The sequence below is a fragment of the Sapajus apella genome, unplaced genomic scaffold (genome assembly GCF_009761245.1).
Source record: "Sapajus apella isolate SASKATOON/1434 unplaced genomic scaffold, GSC_monkey_1.0 scaffold69, whole genome shotgun sequence".
Lineage (NCBI taxonomy): Eukaryota > Metazoa > Chordata > Mammalia > Primates > Cebidae > Sapajus > Sapajus apella.
Window position 1 is genome coordinate 408,965 of NW_022437009.1, and position 14,565 is coordinate 423,529.

Genomic DNA, 14,565 nt, shown 5'->3' on the forward strand with positions numbered 1-14,565 from the left:
TTTGAGACGGAGTTTCACTCTTGTTACCCAGGCTGGAGTGCAATGGCCCGATCTCGGCTCACCGCAACCTCCGCCTCCTGGGTTCAGGCAATTCTCCTGCCTCAGCCTCCTGAGTAGCTGGGATTACAGGCACGTGCCACCATGCCCAGCTAATTTTTTGTATTTTTAGTAGAGACGGGGTTTCACCGTGTTGACCAGGATGGTCTCGATCTCTTGACCTTGTGATCCACCCGCCTCGGCCTCCCAAAGTGCTGGGATTACAGGCTTGAGCCACCGCGCCCGGCCTCAGAGTCTTTTTTTTGTTGTTGTTGTTGAATGGTCAGCTGTCTCCCAGTGTTCCAGTCTCCTGTTGAAAAGGCGCCGGGATCTCCTGTGCTACGACTCACTGAGCCAGCTGAAACAGCAGCGCTGAGATTCCTGGTGGGTTTTTTGCCTAGGAATCTCCTGGCCTGGCTCGCTATTTCAGATGAATGGGCGACTCTGCCGTCTCAGGGCTCCAATCGCCAGATAAGAGGGCACCCGGACCAGTGTCTTTTTTTTTTTTTTTTTTTTTTGAGAGGGAGTTTCACTCTTGTTGCCCAGGCTGGAGTGCAATGGCCCTATCTCGGCTCACCGCAACCTCCGCCTCCTGGGTTCAGGCAATTCTCCTGCCTCAGCCTCCTGAGTAGCTGGGACTACAGGCACGAGACACCATGACCAGCTAATTTTTTGTATTTCTAGTAGAGATGGGGTTTCACCATGTTGACCAGGATGGTCTCGATCTCTTGACCTCGTGATCCACCCGCCTCGGCCTCCCAAAGTGCTGGGATTACAGGCGTGAGCCACCGCGCCCAGCCTACCAGTGTCTTTTATACAGAGAACTGCCACGCCAGGGTGCAGGCAAAGCAACCCCACAGACGGAAACAGCTGCACCAGCCAAAACAGCCACACTGGCGACCTGTGGGGCTTCTCTGCCTGGGAATCTCCTGGTCTGTGGGCAGTAAAAATCCATCTGGAAATGCGGTGTGCACTCACCCTCTGCACTTTCACTGGGAGCTGCAATCCTGAGCTGTTCCTAGTCGGCCACCTTCCCCTGATCTGTGTGTTTTTCTTATGTCAAAACATAGATCATATGTTTCTGTGTTAACTAACGGTTATCGTAGAACTTTACCTTTTTGTAAAACATAATAAAATGTGAATATTCAGTATTGAGAGCCACTTAGGGGACACTACATCCGACTCTTCTTTAAGGTCCTATAATATAGGTAGGATTGGTATACAGAATATTTAGATATGATTCATTCTAAGCCATTTGTCTTTAACTGAATTGAATCAAATTTGACTTTAACTGAATCTTTATCATTAAAATAATCCCTTATAAAAGATAAAGGTTTGGGTTAGTTCTCTAAGCTTTGGTTTATTTCTTTGTCTCCTTTTAAAAGCGAAGCTTTATTGAAACATGATTAACACACTATACAGTGCACCTTCTTAAATTGTACAATTATATGATTTTAGTATATTCACAGAGTTGTGCAGCCATCACCACTGTCTAATTCCTGCACCTGTTTCTGACTCCAGTAAGAAACTTCATACCCATTAGCACTCACTTCCCATTTTCCCTCTCCCTAGTTCTTGGAAACCACAAATCCGCTTTCTCTATGGATTCGCCTGTACTGGACTTTTCATATCAATGTAATTATACAGTATGTGACCTTTTGTGTCTGGCCTCTTTTATATTATATATGCTAAATTTTATTTATTCATCAGTTGAAGGACATTTGAGATATTTCCAATTTGGGGTATTATGAATAATGCTACTATGAACATTTGCATACAAGATTTTGTGTGGTCATATGTTTTCAATTTTCTTGGGTCTATATCTAGGAAAGGAATTGCTAGGTCATATAGTAATTCTTTATTTACCTTTTGAGAACCAACTTTAGTTTATTCATCTTGAAAATGAAGAAAACAATTTTTTTTTTTTTGAAATGGAGTCTTGCTCTGTCACCAGGCTGGAGTGCAGTGGCATAATCTCTGCTCACTGCAACCTCTGCCTCCTGGGTTCAAGTGATTCTCCTGCCTCAGCCTCCTGGGTAGCTGGGACTACAGGCACGCACCACCACACCCAGCTAATTTTTGTATTTTTAGTAGAAACGGGTTTTCACCGTGTTGACCGGGATGGTCTTGATCTCTTGACCTCGTGATCCACCCACTTCAGCCTCCCAAAGTGCTGCGATTACAGGCATTAGACACCACATCCGGTCAGAAAACAATTTTTTACATAGATCTAGGAGGTCAGATCCTTTAAGGTCTCCAGGAAGATTATTTACAATGATGGGTACTTTTTGAAAAGATGGAAGGGGCCTGAGGTAGAAGAGGGAATACCTTATCAGCTGCAGGTAAATCCCAGGCTCAGCAGGGTCATACAGTCTCATGATTAAGGCCCTGATGCATATGCAGTATGGAGTTAAACTGCTGGAGTTACAGTCTGTGCTCCTCCACTTTCTCAGTGAGCAAGTCAGTTAACCTCTTGATGTCCCTCTGTCCTAGGCAGTAAAATGGGGATCATTACATCTTCATACTTCAAAGGTTGTGGTAAAGATAAAATGAAATAATATACATGGAAGTACTTTGTGCATTGTCAAATCCAATGCAGGTGTTGGTTGTTGCGAAGATAGCATAATTGTATCTGATTAATTTTGTAATACAGGCCCAAGTGATTCAAAACAGCCAGGAATTAAACTTTTTATTTGTACAATTCAGATTTTATGAGACCAGCATAGAGACTCCCAGACACATAGATGCATTATAAATAAAATATGTGTATGTAAAACAAACCAGCCCTCTCTTCTTCCTGCCTCATCTCTTCTTGTCTATCCCGATCCCTAATCAAAACAAGTTGGGCTCCTGGTTGTAGTTCCCTGGGTGCCAAAAAGCAGGAAGTACTCCCCAGACATTTGTGTGCCTTCCCATAGGGCTGTTTTGAAAATATGACAATTAGCAAAGTTATAGGTTCAGTCGTCTATTGCTCATCATCCCTGAGTCATTGTTACTGCTTTTGTCTTAGAAATAGGATGTTCTTTATACACACTTATCACTTCTGCAGCACAAGGCCGCCAGAGCGCTCAGCCTGAGCAGGTGGACTCTTATTACCTTTTACAGCTACAGGAGAGCCGATGCGCATTCTGAAATTCTTCAGAAAATGATAGTTCTCTCACTGGCCTTTGGGAGGAGTGTTTCTATGAGAAAATGTGTTTCAAGCATAGAACTTCAGAATGGCCAAAGATCTTTAAAGCCCTCTAGAGCTAACCCCTAGCTGATGTGTGAAAACTTTTAACAGTATCCCTGACAGGTGATTCTTTAGTTTCAGTCAAGCCCCTTTTGTGACAGGAAGTTTACTCTGTCTCGTGATGTATGTGCTCACTAAAAATGTGATGTATAAACATATGGATAGAGTGTGGCAATACCTTTATTACATCCAACTCAACTAGAATTTATCCTTATATCTAATCGATAGCTGCCTCCCTGTAATTCCTACTTTCATTCCCCTTAAAATAGTGACTGGACAAGGAAAATGTGACACATATACACTATGGAATATTATGCAGCCATAAAAAAGGATGAGTTTGTATGCTTTGTAGGGACATGGATGAACCTGGAAACCATCATTCTCAGCAAGCTGACACAAGAACAGAAAATCAAACACCGCATGTTCTCACTCATAGGCGGGTGTTGAACAATGAGAACATGTAGACACAAGGAGGGGAGCATCACACACTGGGGTCTGTTGGTGGGGACTAGGGGAGGGCCTGCAGGAAGTAGGGAGTTGGGAAGGGATAACATGGGGAGAAATGCCAGATATAGGTGATGGGGATGGAGACAGTAAACCACATTGCCGTGTATGTACCTATGCAACAATCCTGCATGTTCTTCACATGTACCCCAGAGCCTAAAGTGCAATAAAAAAAAAAATATATATATATAAGATAAGCTGTTTTATAAACAACAAGATATACAAAGAATAATTAAACACTTGTCCATGTATTGAACATCTAAATGTTTGCAAACATTTTTAGTTTATTTGCCTCAGTTGAAAAGACAAACGCTAGCATTACAGATATGGTTGCAACCCTCTTAATATCCTGCCCAGATCCCTCTCTTCTGACTGCATTCCTATAGTTAACTATTATTAAGTAGTTTCCCCAAAATGACGCAATGAGAAAAAAGGAGACCCAGAATATGAACGTTGATCTTCTTTGTTCAAAGCTGTTGCTCTTTTCACAATTTCATGGTACCCAACCTAGATAAATATGTATAATAGTGACAATATTTATTGTTTATGTGTATATGGATGAAAAGTGTGAAGGGTTACTTAAAACACTACTCTTCTGTTCCTCTGTTGGCCATATTAACTTATTTTTAAAATAGTTTTATTTTCAAAGAAGGTGAAGATAATTATCCACAGATATCAAATTAGTAGAGTTAAAATTGTGGAAGTTTTATTATATTTGAAAAGAATGTGTCCATTAAGATGATTAATCATTTTTAGTGAATGAAGCTTTATTTTTAGGAGAAAGATTGGTAAAAAATTAATATGTTTTCAAGTACATCCATTATATGAGCTAGCTGGGGGGTCTGAATATGATTAAGCAAATGTCAAGCTGGGTTTTTTTTAAAGACAGACTTGACAGTTGGTTGTGTTAATGGGGCATGACAGGCAACAGCTGGGTGGTAATCCTCCTCCTACTGTTGGCATTGATTGAGTCTTTATTTACATCTTATTTCTAGTCTGGACTAGTACGTTTTTACTTTGAGACCAGAGTAAAGATGTTAGATATACTATGAGAAGAAAGAAGAGCAAAGATAGATGCACTTCCCCTTGCTCAAGAATCTGCAGCGTTTTATTTCCTAAGCAATGCAGAGATTATCAAAACACACAGGCCCATTTGCCGTGAGCTGGTAGGTTGCATGTGCAGCTCAGGTATGTGTGTTTTTGTTCATTAAAGCCTTTTTTTTCCAAGTTTTACATACAGCACTGATGTTTGTTAAAGCTACAAGAAAACAAATAAGTAGAACAAAACCTAAGCAATTCACAAAGAAAATAATCTTCCCGGTCAGGAGTTCCTGGCCCTCCCTGCCCCCACTGCCCTCCTCCCCACATCCACTTCCCTTCCCCTCACTCATGTCCAGATTGACAGCCAGGATCCTGAAGGGGCAACCTCCGGGCTTCTCACCCTGACTTTCGAGATCTCCCTGAGACCGCATTTTATTTCCCCTCATCTCTGTGCCCTATTGCAGGACAGTATCGCCCTTTGCTTGGGCCTGGTGGGCCCTCTGCCCCTTTGCTCATGTTCCACCTGCCTGGACTGCCTTGTGTTCTCCCCACGCCTATCCAAGCTCGACTCATCCTTTGAGACAAGCTAAAGTGCCAGTTCTCTGTGGTACCTTCCCTGGCAACCTCTCCTTCCTAATTTTTATAGTTTTTATTTATTTTTTGAGATGGTATCTCGCTCTGTCGCCCAGGCTGGAGTGCAGTGGCATGATTTCTGCTCACTGCAACCTCCACCTTCCAGGTTCAAGCAGTCCTCATGCCTCAGCCTCCTGAGTAGCTGGGACTACATGCACATGCTACCATGCCTGGTTAATTTTTGTATTTTTAGTAGAGATGGGGTTTCACCACATCAACCAGGCTGGTCTTGAACTCCTGACCTTGTATGATCCACTCACCTCGGCCTCCCAAAGTGCTGGGATTACAGGCGTAAGCCACTGCACCCACCCCAGTTTTTACTGTTTGTACAGTTCATATTATTCTTTATAATTTGTTATATATGATTTCTAGAACTCTTGTAGAAAGTCCAGATTCTGCATGGTGTGTTAAAACGAGTCCCTTAGAGTAATTTATTTTACTTATAATCTTTTTATAAGGAGGAATGCTATTAGGTATGCTTTTTATCCTAAAACATTTATATAAACTTGTATGTAGATTATGTTTTATTAATCCAATGAGAAATAAATCAGCAGGTTAATTACTTATCCATTATTTAATTCAACAGATATTTATTGAGCACCTGCTACGTATCGGGCACCATTCTGGGCACTGGTGACACAGCAGTGAACAAACCAAGGAAACATCCCAGTTTTCTTATGAAGTTTATGTGCGGTGGGGAGACACAGACAAGAAATGCGATAAATAAGTAAATGTAGTATTTTAGAGGGTGATAGTGCTATGGAATAAAAAACAATGAAGGGGGATTCGGAGAGCTGGGATGAGGCACAGGGTAGGGTTATAGTTTCAGATAGAGTGTTCACTTCACTGAGAAAGTGACATTCAATCAAAGATGAAGAAAGTGAGGAGAGAATCATGCCACTCCCTAGAGAAAGAGCAGCCAGGCAGAAAGGTCAATGAGTTCAAAGGCCCTGAAGAAGAAACCTTCTCTTGCTCGCTGTTTTTGAGAAACAACAAAGAGAAACAGTGTGGCTGGAGCAGGCAGCAGGGGGAGAGTGGTAGGAAGTAGAGGAGGTAATAGGAGTGGCGAGCAGAGGATGTAGGGCCTCAGGCCTTGCAGTCTGATGAAGGGACATCACCTTTCACTCTAAGTTAGATGGGAAGCCAGGGGGCTCTCCAGCAGAGGAGTAATCTGACATATATTTTTTTTTTTTGGAGATGGAGTTTTGCTCTTGTTACCCAGGCTGGAGTGCAATGACGTGACCTCAGCTCACCGCAACCTCCGCCTCCTGGGTTCAGGCAATTCTCCTGCCTCAGCCTCCTGAGTAGCTGGGATTACAGGCACACGCCACCATGCCCAGCTAATTTTCTGTATTTTTAGTAGAGACGGGGTTTCACCATGTTGACCAGGATGGTCTCGATCTCTTGACCTCGTGATCCACCCGCCTCGTAATGCTGGGATTACAGGCGTGAGCCACCGCGCCCGGCCCCCGACATATTTTAAAAGGGTCACTGTGGCTGCTGTGCTGAGAATAGACTATAAGGGAAGAAGAGTGGGAGCAGGAACATTGATTAAGGGGTTATTCAGATCACGTAAGGAAAAGATGGCAGCACTGTGGAGCAGGGTGGTAGAGATGCCAGGCGCAGTAGTGGTAGTATAATACATACACTTAAAACAGATATAGTAATATCTAGTATCTATGTAATATAGTATAATATATATTATATACAGAATACAACAGCTACAACCATAATACAACATATGCATTATACTACCATATATGTTGTTAATATATATACTGTCATATAGTATAGATATAGTAAGATTTGCAGACAGATGATATGTAGGAGACGGAGTGAATCAAGAATGATTCAAAGGTTTGGGCCCAAAAAACTGCAAATATTGAGTGGTTACGAATTGAAAACAGGTCTAGTGAGGGAGGAGCATGTTTGCTGGGGGAAGATCCGGAGTTCAGTTTTAGATACCACAAGTATGGGATGTCTGAATTCAAGCAGAGATTTCTACTAGAAATTTAGATATATATTGCAGCTCAGGGAAAGTTTATATGCCCACACACATCAGGATGGGCATATAAACTTAGAAATTTAAGTGAACAAAGCATCATTTTTCTATCTATTCTAGAATAAGTGTTCTACCAAATGTAGTTTCTTTGGAACTATTAAAACAAACTTTTCTTATATTATTGGAAATCTGTGATAATAATACAGATGAGCCAGCCCATATATAACAAAGTGAAATGTACAATATTTATGGAATACTTACCTATTTGTTAATTCCACAAATATTTAGGGAGTGCTTCCTAAATGCTATGCAACAGGAATACAAGGACACAAAATATGGCTTGTCAACTCTCAAAACATTCTTGCTGGGTTGAGGTCATTGCAAACAGGCTGTGCCAGCACAATGGGAAGAACGTTGCTGGCGAGGTCGCAGGTTGTTATAGAAGCTATAGGAGTTTAGAAAGACGTGTTAGTCATTGACTTTGTCCTTGGGCAGCTTCCGACTGGGTGGAAAGATCAAACACGTAAAAAGTCACATAACTCTAAAAGATGTAAATAATCCTTCAAGATAATAAAAGCCACATCATAAGGCAGCATAGGAACACTTCTTGAATGTTAATATCTGCCCTTAGATATTAACATATTAATATTAAGTTCAAAAGAGGAAGAAGTCTTTCCAGGCTAGGGTAACAGGAAAGGCTTTGCTTGGGTGGAATTTGGGAACATCCAAGTTAAACAATCTAAGCAAAGAGTTGAATATGTAGGGCTAGATCTTGGGTGAAAAGACTGGTTGGAGATTTGGGGGTTGTTTCAAGGGTGAAAGTATAGCCCTAAAAGTGGATGAAACCTCCATGGAAAAGAGGTGAAGAGAAAAAAAAGTAGAAGGCTAAGGACTTACCATAATTTAAGTACCCACTTTCAGGAGCTGGCAAAAAAACACAGAAAAGGTGCAGAGAGATAGAGAACAAGATACCACCAAGGAAATCGGCATACATGTCCAACGGAAATCTAGGATGCATAAGAATGCCCTGGATTAATATACAGTTTTATTTCCAGTAAAACTTTTATGGAATTATCTTACCTAAGAAAGGAATCTAAGTAGACAGCCAAAGCATGATTCGGCACTGATCTAGAGTCTGGCAGGCTGGCTCCCCTTGAGCAAAATGGAGGTGACAATAACTGGGCTATCCCTTGAAGAGCTTAGCCCAGGAAAGGCCCTTAAAAATCAGTAATTTTTAAAGCCATTTCATTTTTTAAGTGAGGACAGTTAGGCCTCTAGAGAAGTGCACTCCTATGGCCACATAGCTATTTAGTAAGAGAACTGGGAACGGAAAAGGGTATTTGGAGTTTTAACTTAGACTTTTTTCTTCACTGTCTCTAACTAAGCCTGACTCTTATTCTAAGAATTCAGATTTAGTGAATATAATTAAATGAATTTTAAATGTTTAGATTTTTTTTTCAAATGATACATATTTTGGCTTAAGTTATCAACTGTATGATAAGAAACGTGTTGCCTGTTTTGCCTGTTTATGATCTAAATCTATCTGTGAGAATGCTTTTCTCTAATTATGCCCTCCTTGAGGCCACTTTATCCATTCAAACATTTTGTATCTTTCACGGCAAAGCGCAAATTCAACTTCTAATGAAGCTTTCTCTGATCACCCCACTAAGAACTGACTGCTCTTTCTGATGGGCTCCCCTGGAGTCAACGTTTTCCAGACTCAGGCTGAAACTTATTAGCGGGTCATGGAATCAATCTGGTGGGTCACTTCCAGGAAAAGAAATAGGAAATATCAGAGTACATCACACAGAATGATGGTGACAATTGCTTTTGAAACATTTACTTCAGTTAAGGGCGTATGCATACGTACTAGATTGCAATGTAACATGTAAAAGTTGAAAACACAGGTTTGGAGGATTATAACGTAAAACACATATCTTAACATATCGTAACCAGCTGTATGGCCATGTAGCTCTTTGAGGGTTGGGACTTTCTTGATCTTTATCTCTCTCACGCCCAATGTCCTACCTGGCGGGCACTCAGGAGTTGTTGACTGGAATGGTTATGAAGGTTTGAGACGGAATTGGAAGAATGAGAAGCAGGTTGGTTGGGGAGGAACTGAGGGCTTGAATTAAGTGTACATTTTTTAGTTTCCTTTACCTTGGATGTTAGTATTTTGTTTCAACTTAATATTATTGCTAAACCAAGAACCCGTGTTTAGTATCTGTGCTGTGGCATTGTCTCCCGTCACCTTCAGTGTAATGTGGTATAAATAATACTTCCTGCTCATGTTGCAGCTGTCACTCAAGGATCTTAAATTACTTTAGGAGCAAGATCTGGTGATGAGTGCCTGGCTCCACTTGGCAGGTGCCAGAGTTAAGAACCAGGGACTGCCTGAAATCTTTGGGCTCCAAGATGACGGGTCCGTCTCTGTCATCCTCCCACACTCTCTTCTGCCTACCCTTCTTCCATGGAGGGAGGATCCCTTGACCCTGCCTCTTTCTGAGCTTTGTAACTGGTAAACAGAGTCTGCAAAGATTCCACTGAGCTAAAAGATTTGCTCTTTCTTTGAGGGTAGCTATGGTGTGTGTGGGGGGATGGCTCATGGTAATGAAGGCTATTCATTTAACTGTGTCAGAGCTAGAAAAGCTTGGGGCTGAAAACTGCAAAGGAACTGATTAGAGGTGAGCTCTGGATCATCAAAGAAAATCGAGACTTCTCTGGTTAGAAGCTCTTTAAGATATGCACGGGACAGAAAAGGGGATATTTGACATGTAGTTACCTTTTTGTGGGCCATTTTATATACATGTGGTCTTTTCTATAGCAGCCTTATTTCTTGTTTCTGGCCACACTCGTTTTTGGTGTTACAGTCCAAATCAGCCATAGGTCATTTCCCCTCCCCACCCTTTATTTCCTTCTCTTCTTTACAACCCCGCTGTCACCTTGAATTACTCGCCTTCCCCTTTCCTGGAAGCTCTTGGGGGTCAGTCCCTCTTTTCCGAGAAGCTGTTAACTGCCTACAGTTGGGCCTGGGAGGCTCCAGGAGGGTGACAGCAGAGTCCTGGTTTGGAGTCGGGTTACACCACTTGTGTCTGAGTTCACGCAGCATGTTCCTCTGTCAGGGATTCCGCAAATATCTCCCTGAGGTAAAAAAGGAAAGTGCGCTGCGCTCCAGCACCCAGAGCAGTGAGCCCAGTCCCAAGTCCCGGAGAGAGCTCCAGCGATCCGGGCCATGTCGCCGTAGCCCGGCCTCTGGTTCCGCAGCCTCGGCCGCCTCCCAGCCGGCTCCCTGCATGCTGCGGTGCAGCTGCACCATGTTCCTGGGCTGAGGGGGCAATCAGGCACGCTCCTCCCCATGGGTTGCCCACCATGTCTAATGGATATCGCACTCTGTCCCAGCACCTCAATGACCTGAAGAAGGAGAACTTCAGCCTCAAGCTGCGCATCTACTTCCTGGAGGAGCGCATGCAACAGAAGTATGAGGCCAGCCGGGAGGACATCTACAAGCGGGTGAGTGCAGGGGTCTGCCCCACCGGGGCAGGGGCAAGGGCAGAGGCAGGGGCAGGGGCGGGGGCGGGGGCGGGGGCAGGGGCAGGGGCAGGGGCAGGGGATGGGGATGCTTTAGCCTTCCAGTCCGTCGCTATTCCAGGCTCTTCCTAGCTGGGGCTGTGCTAGTCATCGAGAGAGGTGGGGTTTCGTCCAGCTCTGGTCATCCTAACAACCTGTGACCTTGGACAAGCTCATTTCACCTCTCTGGTGCCTGCTTTCTGCTTTCCTTCTCTGTAAAGAAAGACGGCTGAAATACATCGGAGGCTCTCTCAAACCCTGCCTTGGAACTGTGCAGAACAATCACCTTGGGAGCTGGTTTAAAATGTAGATTCCATGCCTCATCCTAGGGATTCTGATTTAGTCATGTGGAAGTGTGGGGCTGGGGTGGATATTGGCATTTTTAAAATTTATTGATTTATTTTAGAAACGAGTCTTGCCCTGTTGCTCAGTCTGGAGTGCAATGTCACCATGACAGCATGGCAGCCTCCAACTGTTTGGCTCAAGTGATCCTTCTGGGTCAGCCTCCCGGTAGCTGGGACACCAGGCCCAGATAATTAAAAACAAAAAACAAACAACTGGCAAGGCACTGTGGCTCAAGCCCGTAATCCCAGCACTTTGGGAGGCCAAAGAAGACAGATGGCTTGAGGTCAGGAGTTTGAGACCAGCGTGGCCAACACAGTGAAACCCCAACTGTACTAGAAAAAATTTAAAAATTAGCAGGGGTGTTGGTGAGTGCCTGTAGTCCAAGCTACTTGGGAAGCTGAGGCAGGAAAATCTCTTGAACCCAGGAGGTGGAGGTTGCAGTGAGCCGAGATCGTGCCACTGCACACCGGCCTAGATGACCGAGCAAGATTCTGTCTCAAAAAAAAAATTGTAAAGAAGGGCAGAAGGGGTGGCACTATGTTGTCCAAGCTGGTCTCAAACTCCTGGCCTTTACATCCTCGCACTTCAGCCTCCCACCTAGCCTGGCAAGATATGCTTTTTTTTTTTTTTTTTTTTTTTTTTGAGACGGAGTCTCGCTGTGTTGCCTAGGTCGGAGTGCAATGGTGTGATCTCGGCTCACTGCAACCACCACCTCCTGGGCTCAAGCGATCCTCCTGCCTCAGCCTCCCAAATAGCTGGGATTACAGGCATTTGCCACCATGCCCGGCTAACCTTTTTAAAAATATTTTTAGTAGAAACAGGGTTTCACCAGGTTGGTTAGACTGGTCTGGAACTCCTGACCTCAGGCAATCCACCCACCTCGGCCTCCCAAAGTGCTGGAATTACAGACATGAGCCACCTTGCCCAGCCAAAAATATCCATTTTTAAGACGAGACCTGAGGTGACTCTGAAGCAGATCGTCACCAGGTCATACCTCTACTAGAGAAAGGCTGCTCCTAACTCTGGCTTGGCGGGGCAGAGAATGATGCTACGGAGAAAAGGGCAGGGGCTGTGGGTGTTCCTGTTCCTTGGGAAGTTCATGTTTGCTTTTGAAGATGACAATGTAGATAAGCGTTTAAGACAGAATCTGAGGCATTTTTAGTCTTTGGAGTAGCTTACCTTAGAATGAAGAAGAGGGTACCTATGGGATTGCAGTTGGCCTAGGTGGAGTGGGAGGGGAAATGGCAGTTTCCGTGGACGGAAGGGCTATCTTGATTGATGGGTCAGTGATTGGCGTGGGGAAGGAAGACCTGCTGGATTGGCTGAGCTGAGGGTGAGATGACATAACACCTGGGTAAGAGGACATCGGGCTATGGGTTATGAGGAGTAAGCCTCCTAGCTGGTCACCACAATGTTGGTCTCCTCAGCCCTCTGTCTGAACAAGCAGGACCTGAAGTGGCCCAAGTGACTGGGGACTAGTTGCCTCTGACCTTATCAGAAATTCTAAATCTCCAACTGTTTACCCCAGAGGAGTATACAAATATTATCATTTTCTCTGTGTGCCCTGTACTGTCAAGAGGATGACTGGGCAGCATTATAGGCTGCTAGATAATATCTTGGATCAGGGGAATAGCTGGTGTCTATGAGACCCAAATGATTATTTGGTAAATCAATTAATGTGTGCAGCTAAATCCACAGGATTGAACCCTATTTCCTGTCTCTTCTGCATTTCCATGTTTTAAATCCGAATTTTCCAGAAGTTTGTCCAGATACACCTTTCATCTTTCACGTGGCTGTATGATGAGTATGCCTCATCGGAGCTGCCAGGAGTCAAGAAAGATGTTGCCAAGTGAGGGCTGGTAACAGAGAGATGGTGCCAGAGGGAGGATGACAGGGAGGACTTGCCTTAGGGTAGGAACAGTGAATGGATTTGTTCACTGTGCAGAGGGAGCAACTTTCCCCATTAACTGTCTTCAAGGAAAAGAAGGAAGGGACAATTTCTTAGGTAATTTGAGGAAAAGCATTTTTTATTTTTTGAGACAAGTCTCGCCGTGTCACCCAGGCTGGAAGGCAGTGGCATGATCTCTGCTCACTGCAACCTCCGCCTCCGGGGTTCAAGCGATTCTCCTGAGTAGCTGGGACTATAGGCACCTGCTACCACACCTGGCTAATTTTTGTATTTTTGGTAGAGATGGGTTTTTACCATGTTGGCCAGGCTGGTCTGAAACTCCTGACCTCAGGCGATCCACCTGCATCAGCCTCCCAAAGTGCTGGGATTTTACAAGCATGAGCCACTGAGCTCTGCCAGGATTTTTTTAAAGCTTGAATCTTACGGCTGCCTGAATCATTTGGTCTCACTCTCTGCTTCTCCCCAGCTAACGATCTTTAGGAAACACTTTGAATGGGGTGTGAGAAGGCACCGTCTCTCAACTGGAGAAGTGTGGGAAATGAGATTACAGGAGCTGCACAAGGTGTGTGGGGGGAGTGGAACACAGCATACTGTCACATGCAGACAGGACAGCCCTTTTGCTAGACTCTAGCATTGCCGTGGATCTCATACAGGGAGTAGACATGGCCCTGTCTCTATTTAGTCTTATGTGTGAGCAGAGTAGTCACGCAGCTATTGCATCATATGATTTGAGGGATCTCAAACTACTTACCAAATGTTTGTTCAATCTGTCTGTCATGTTACTCTTCTCATTTGGTTATGATTATTTGAAAAGTGCGAAAAGATTGTGTTAACATGTTCTTATTACTTGGGAAACAGACCACATAAAGCCCTTATCAATCATTCAGAGTTGAAATTAGTTTATCACATTATGTTGTGATGAGGGATTGATAGGCTCTAGGGCAGTTCTGGTTTATTTTACTTTATTTTTGAGACAAGGTGTTATTCTGTCACCCAGGCTAGAGTGCAGTGGCACTGTCACAACTCACTGCAGCCTTGACCTCGTGGGCTCAAGCGATCCTTCCACCCCAGCCTCCCAAGCAGCTGGGACCACAAGTGTGCAACCACACCTGGCTAATTACTTATATATATATATACAATTTTTTTTTCAGAGATTGTGGTCTCACTATGTTGCCCAGGCTAGTCTCAAACTCCTGGGCTCAAGTGATCATCCTACCCTGGCCTCCCAAAGTGCTGGGATTACCCACGTGAGTCACCACACCTGGCACAATTCTGTTTTGATATAAGAACAAGGGG

At 43.9% G+C, this 14,565-nt stretch overlaps 1 protein-coding gene across 5 annotated transcripts in view; it reads left to right on the forward strand.

Annotated features, from left to right (window-relative positions):
* PDE4DIP (phosphodiesterase 4D interacting protein) overlaps positions 1-14,565 on the forward strand; it is a 232,141-nt gene that overhangs the window by 69,654 nt on the left and 147,922 nt on the right. For 3 of the 5 annotated variants that reach the window (XM_032249574.1, XM_032249576.1, XM_032249575.1), the window contains exon 4: positions 10,848-10,958. In XM_032249574.1, the coding sequence (XP_032105465.1) occupies positions 10,848-10,958 (111 nt within the window). Of the gene's footprint in view, positions 1-10,516; positions 10,959-14,565 lie in introns of those variants that run through there. The other 2 variants (XM_032249571.1, XM_032249573.1) reach the window with 2 other exon arrangements.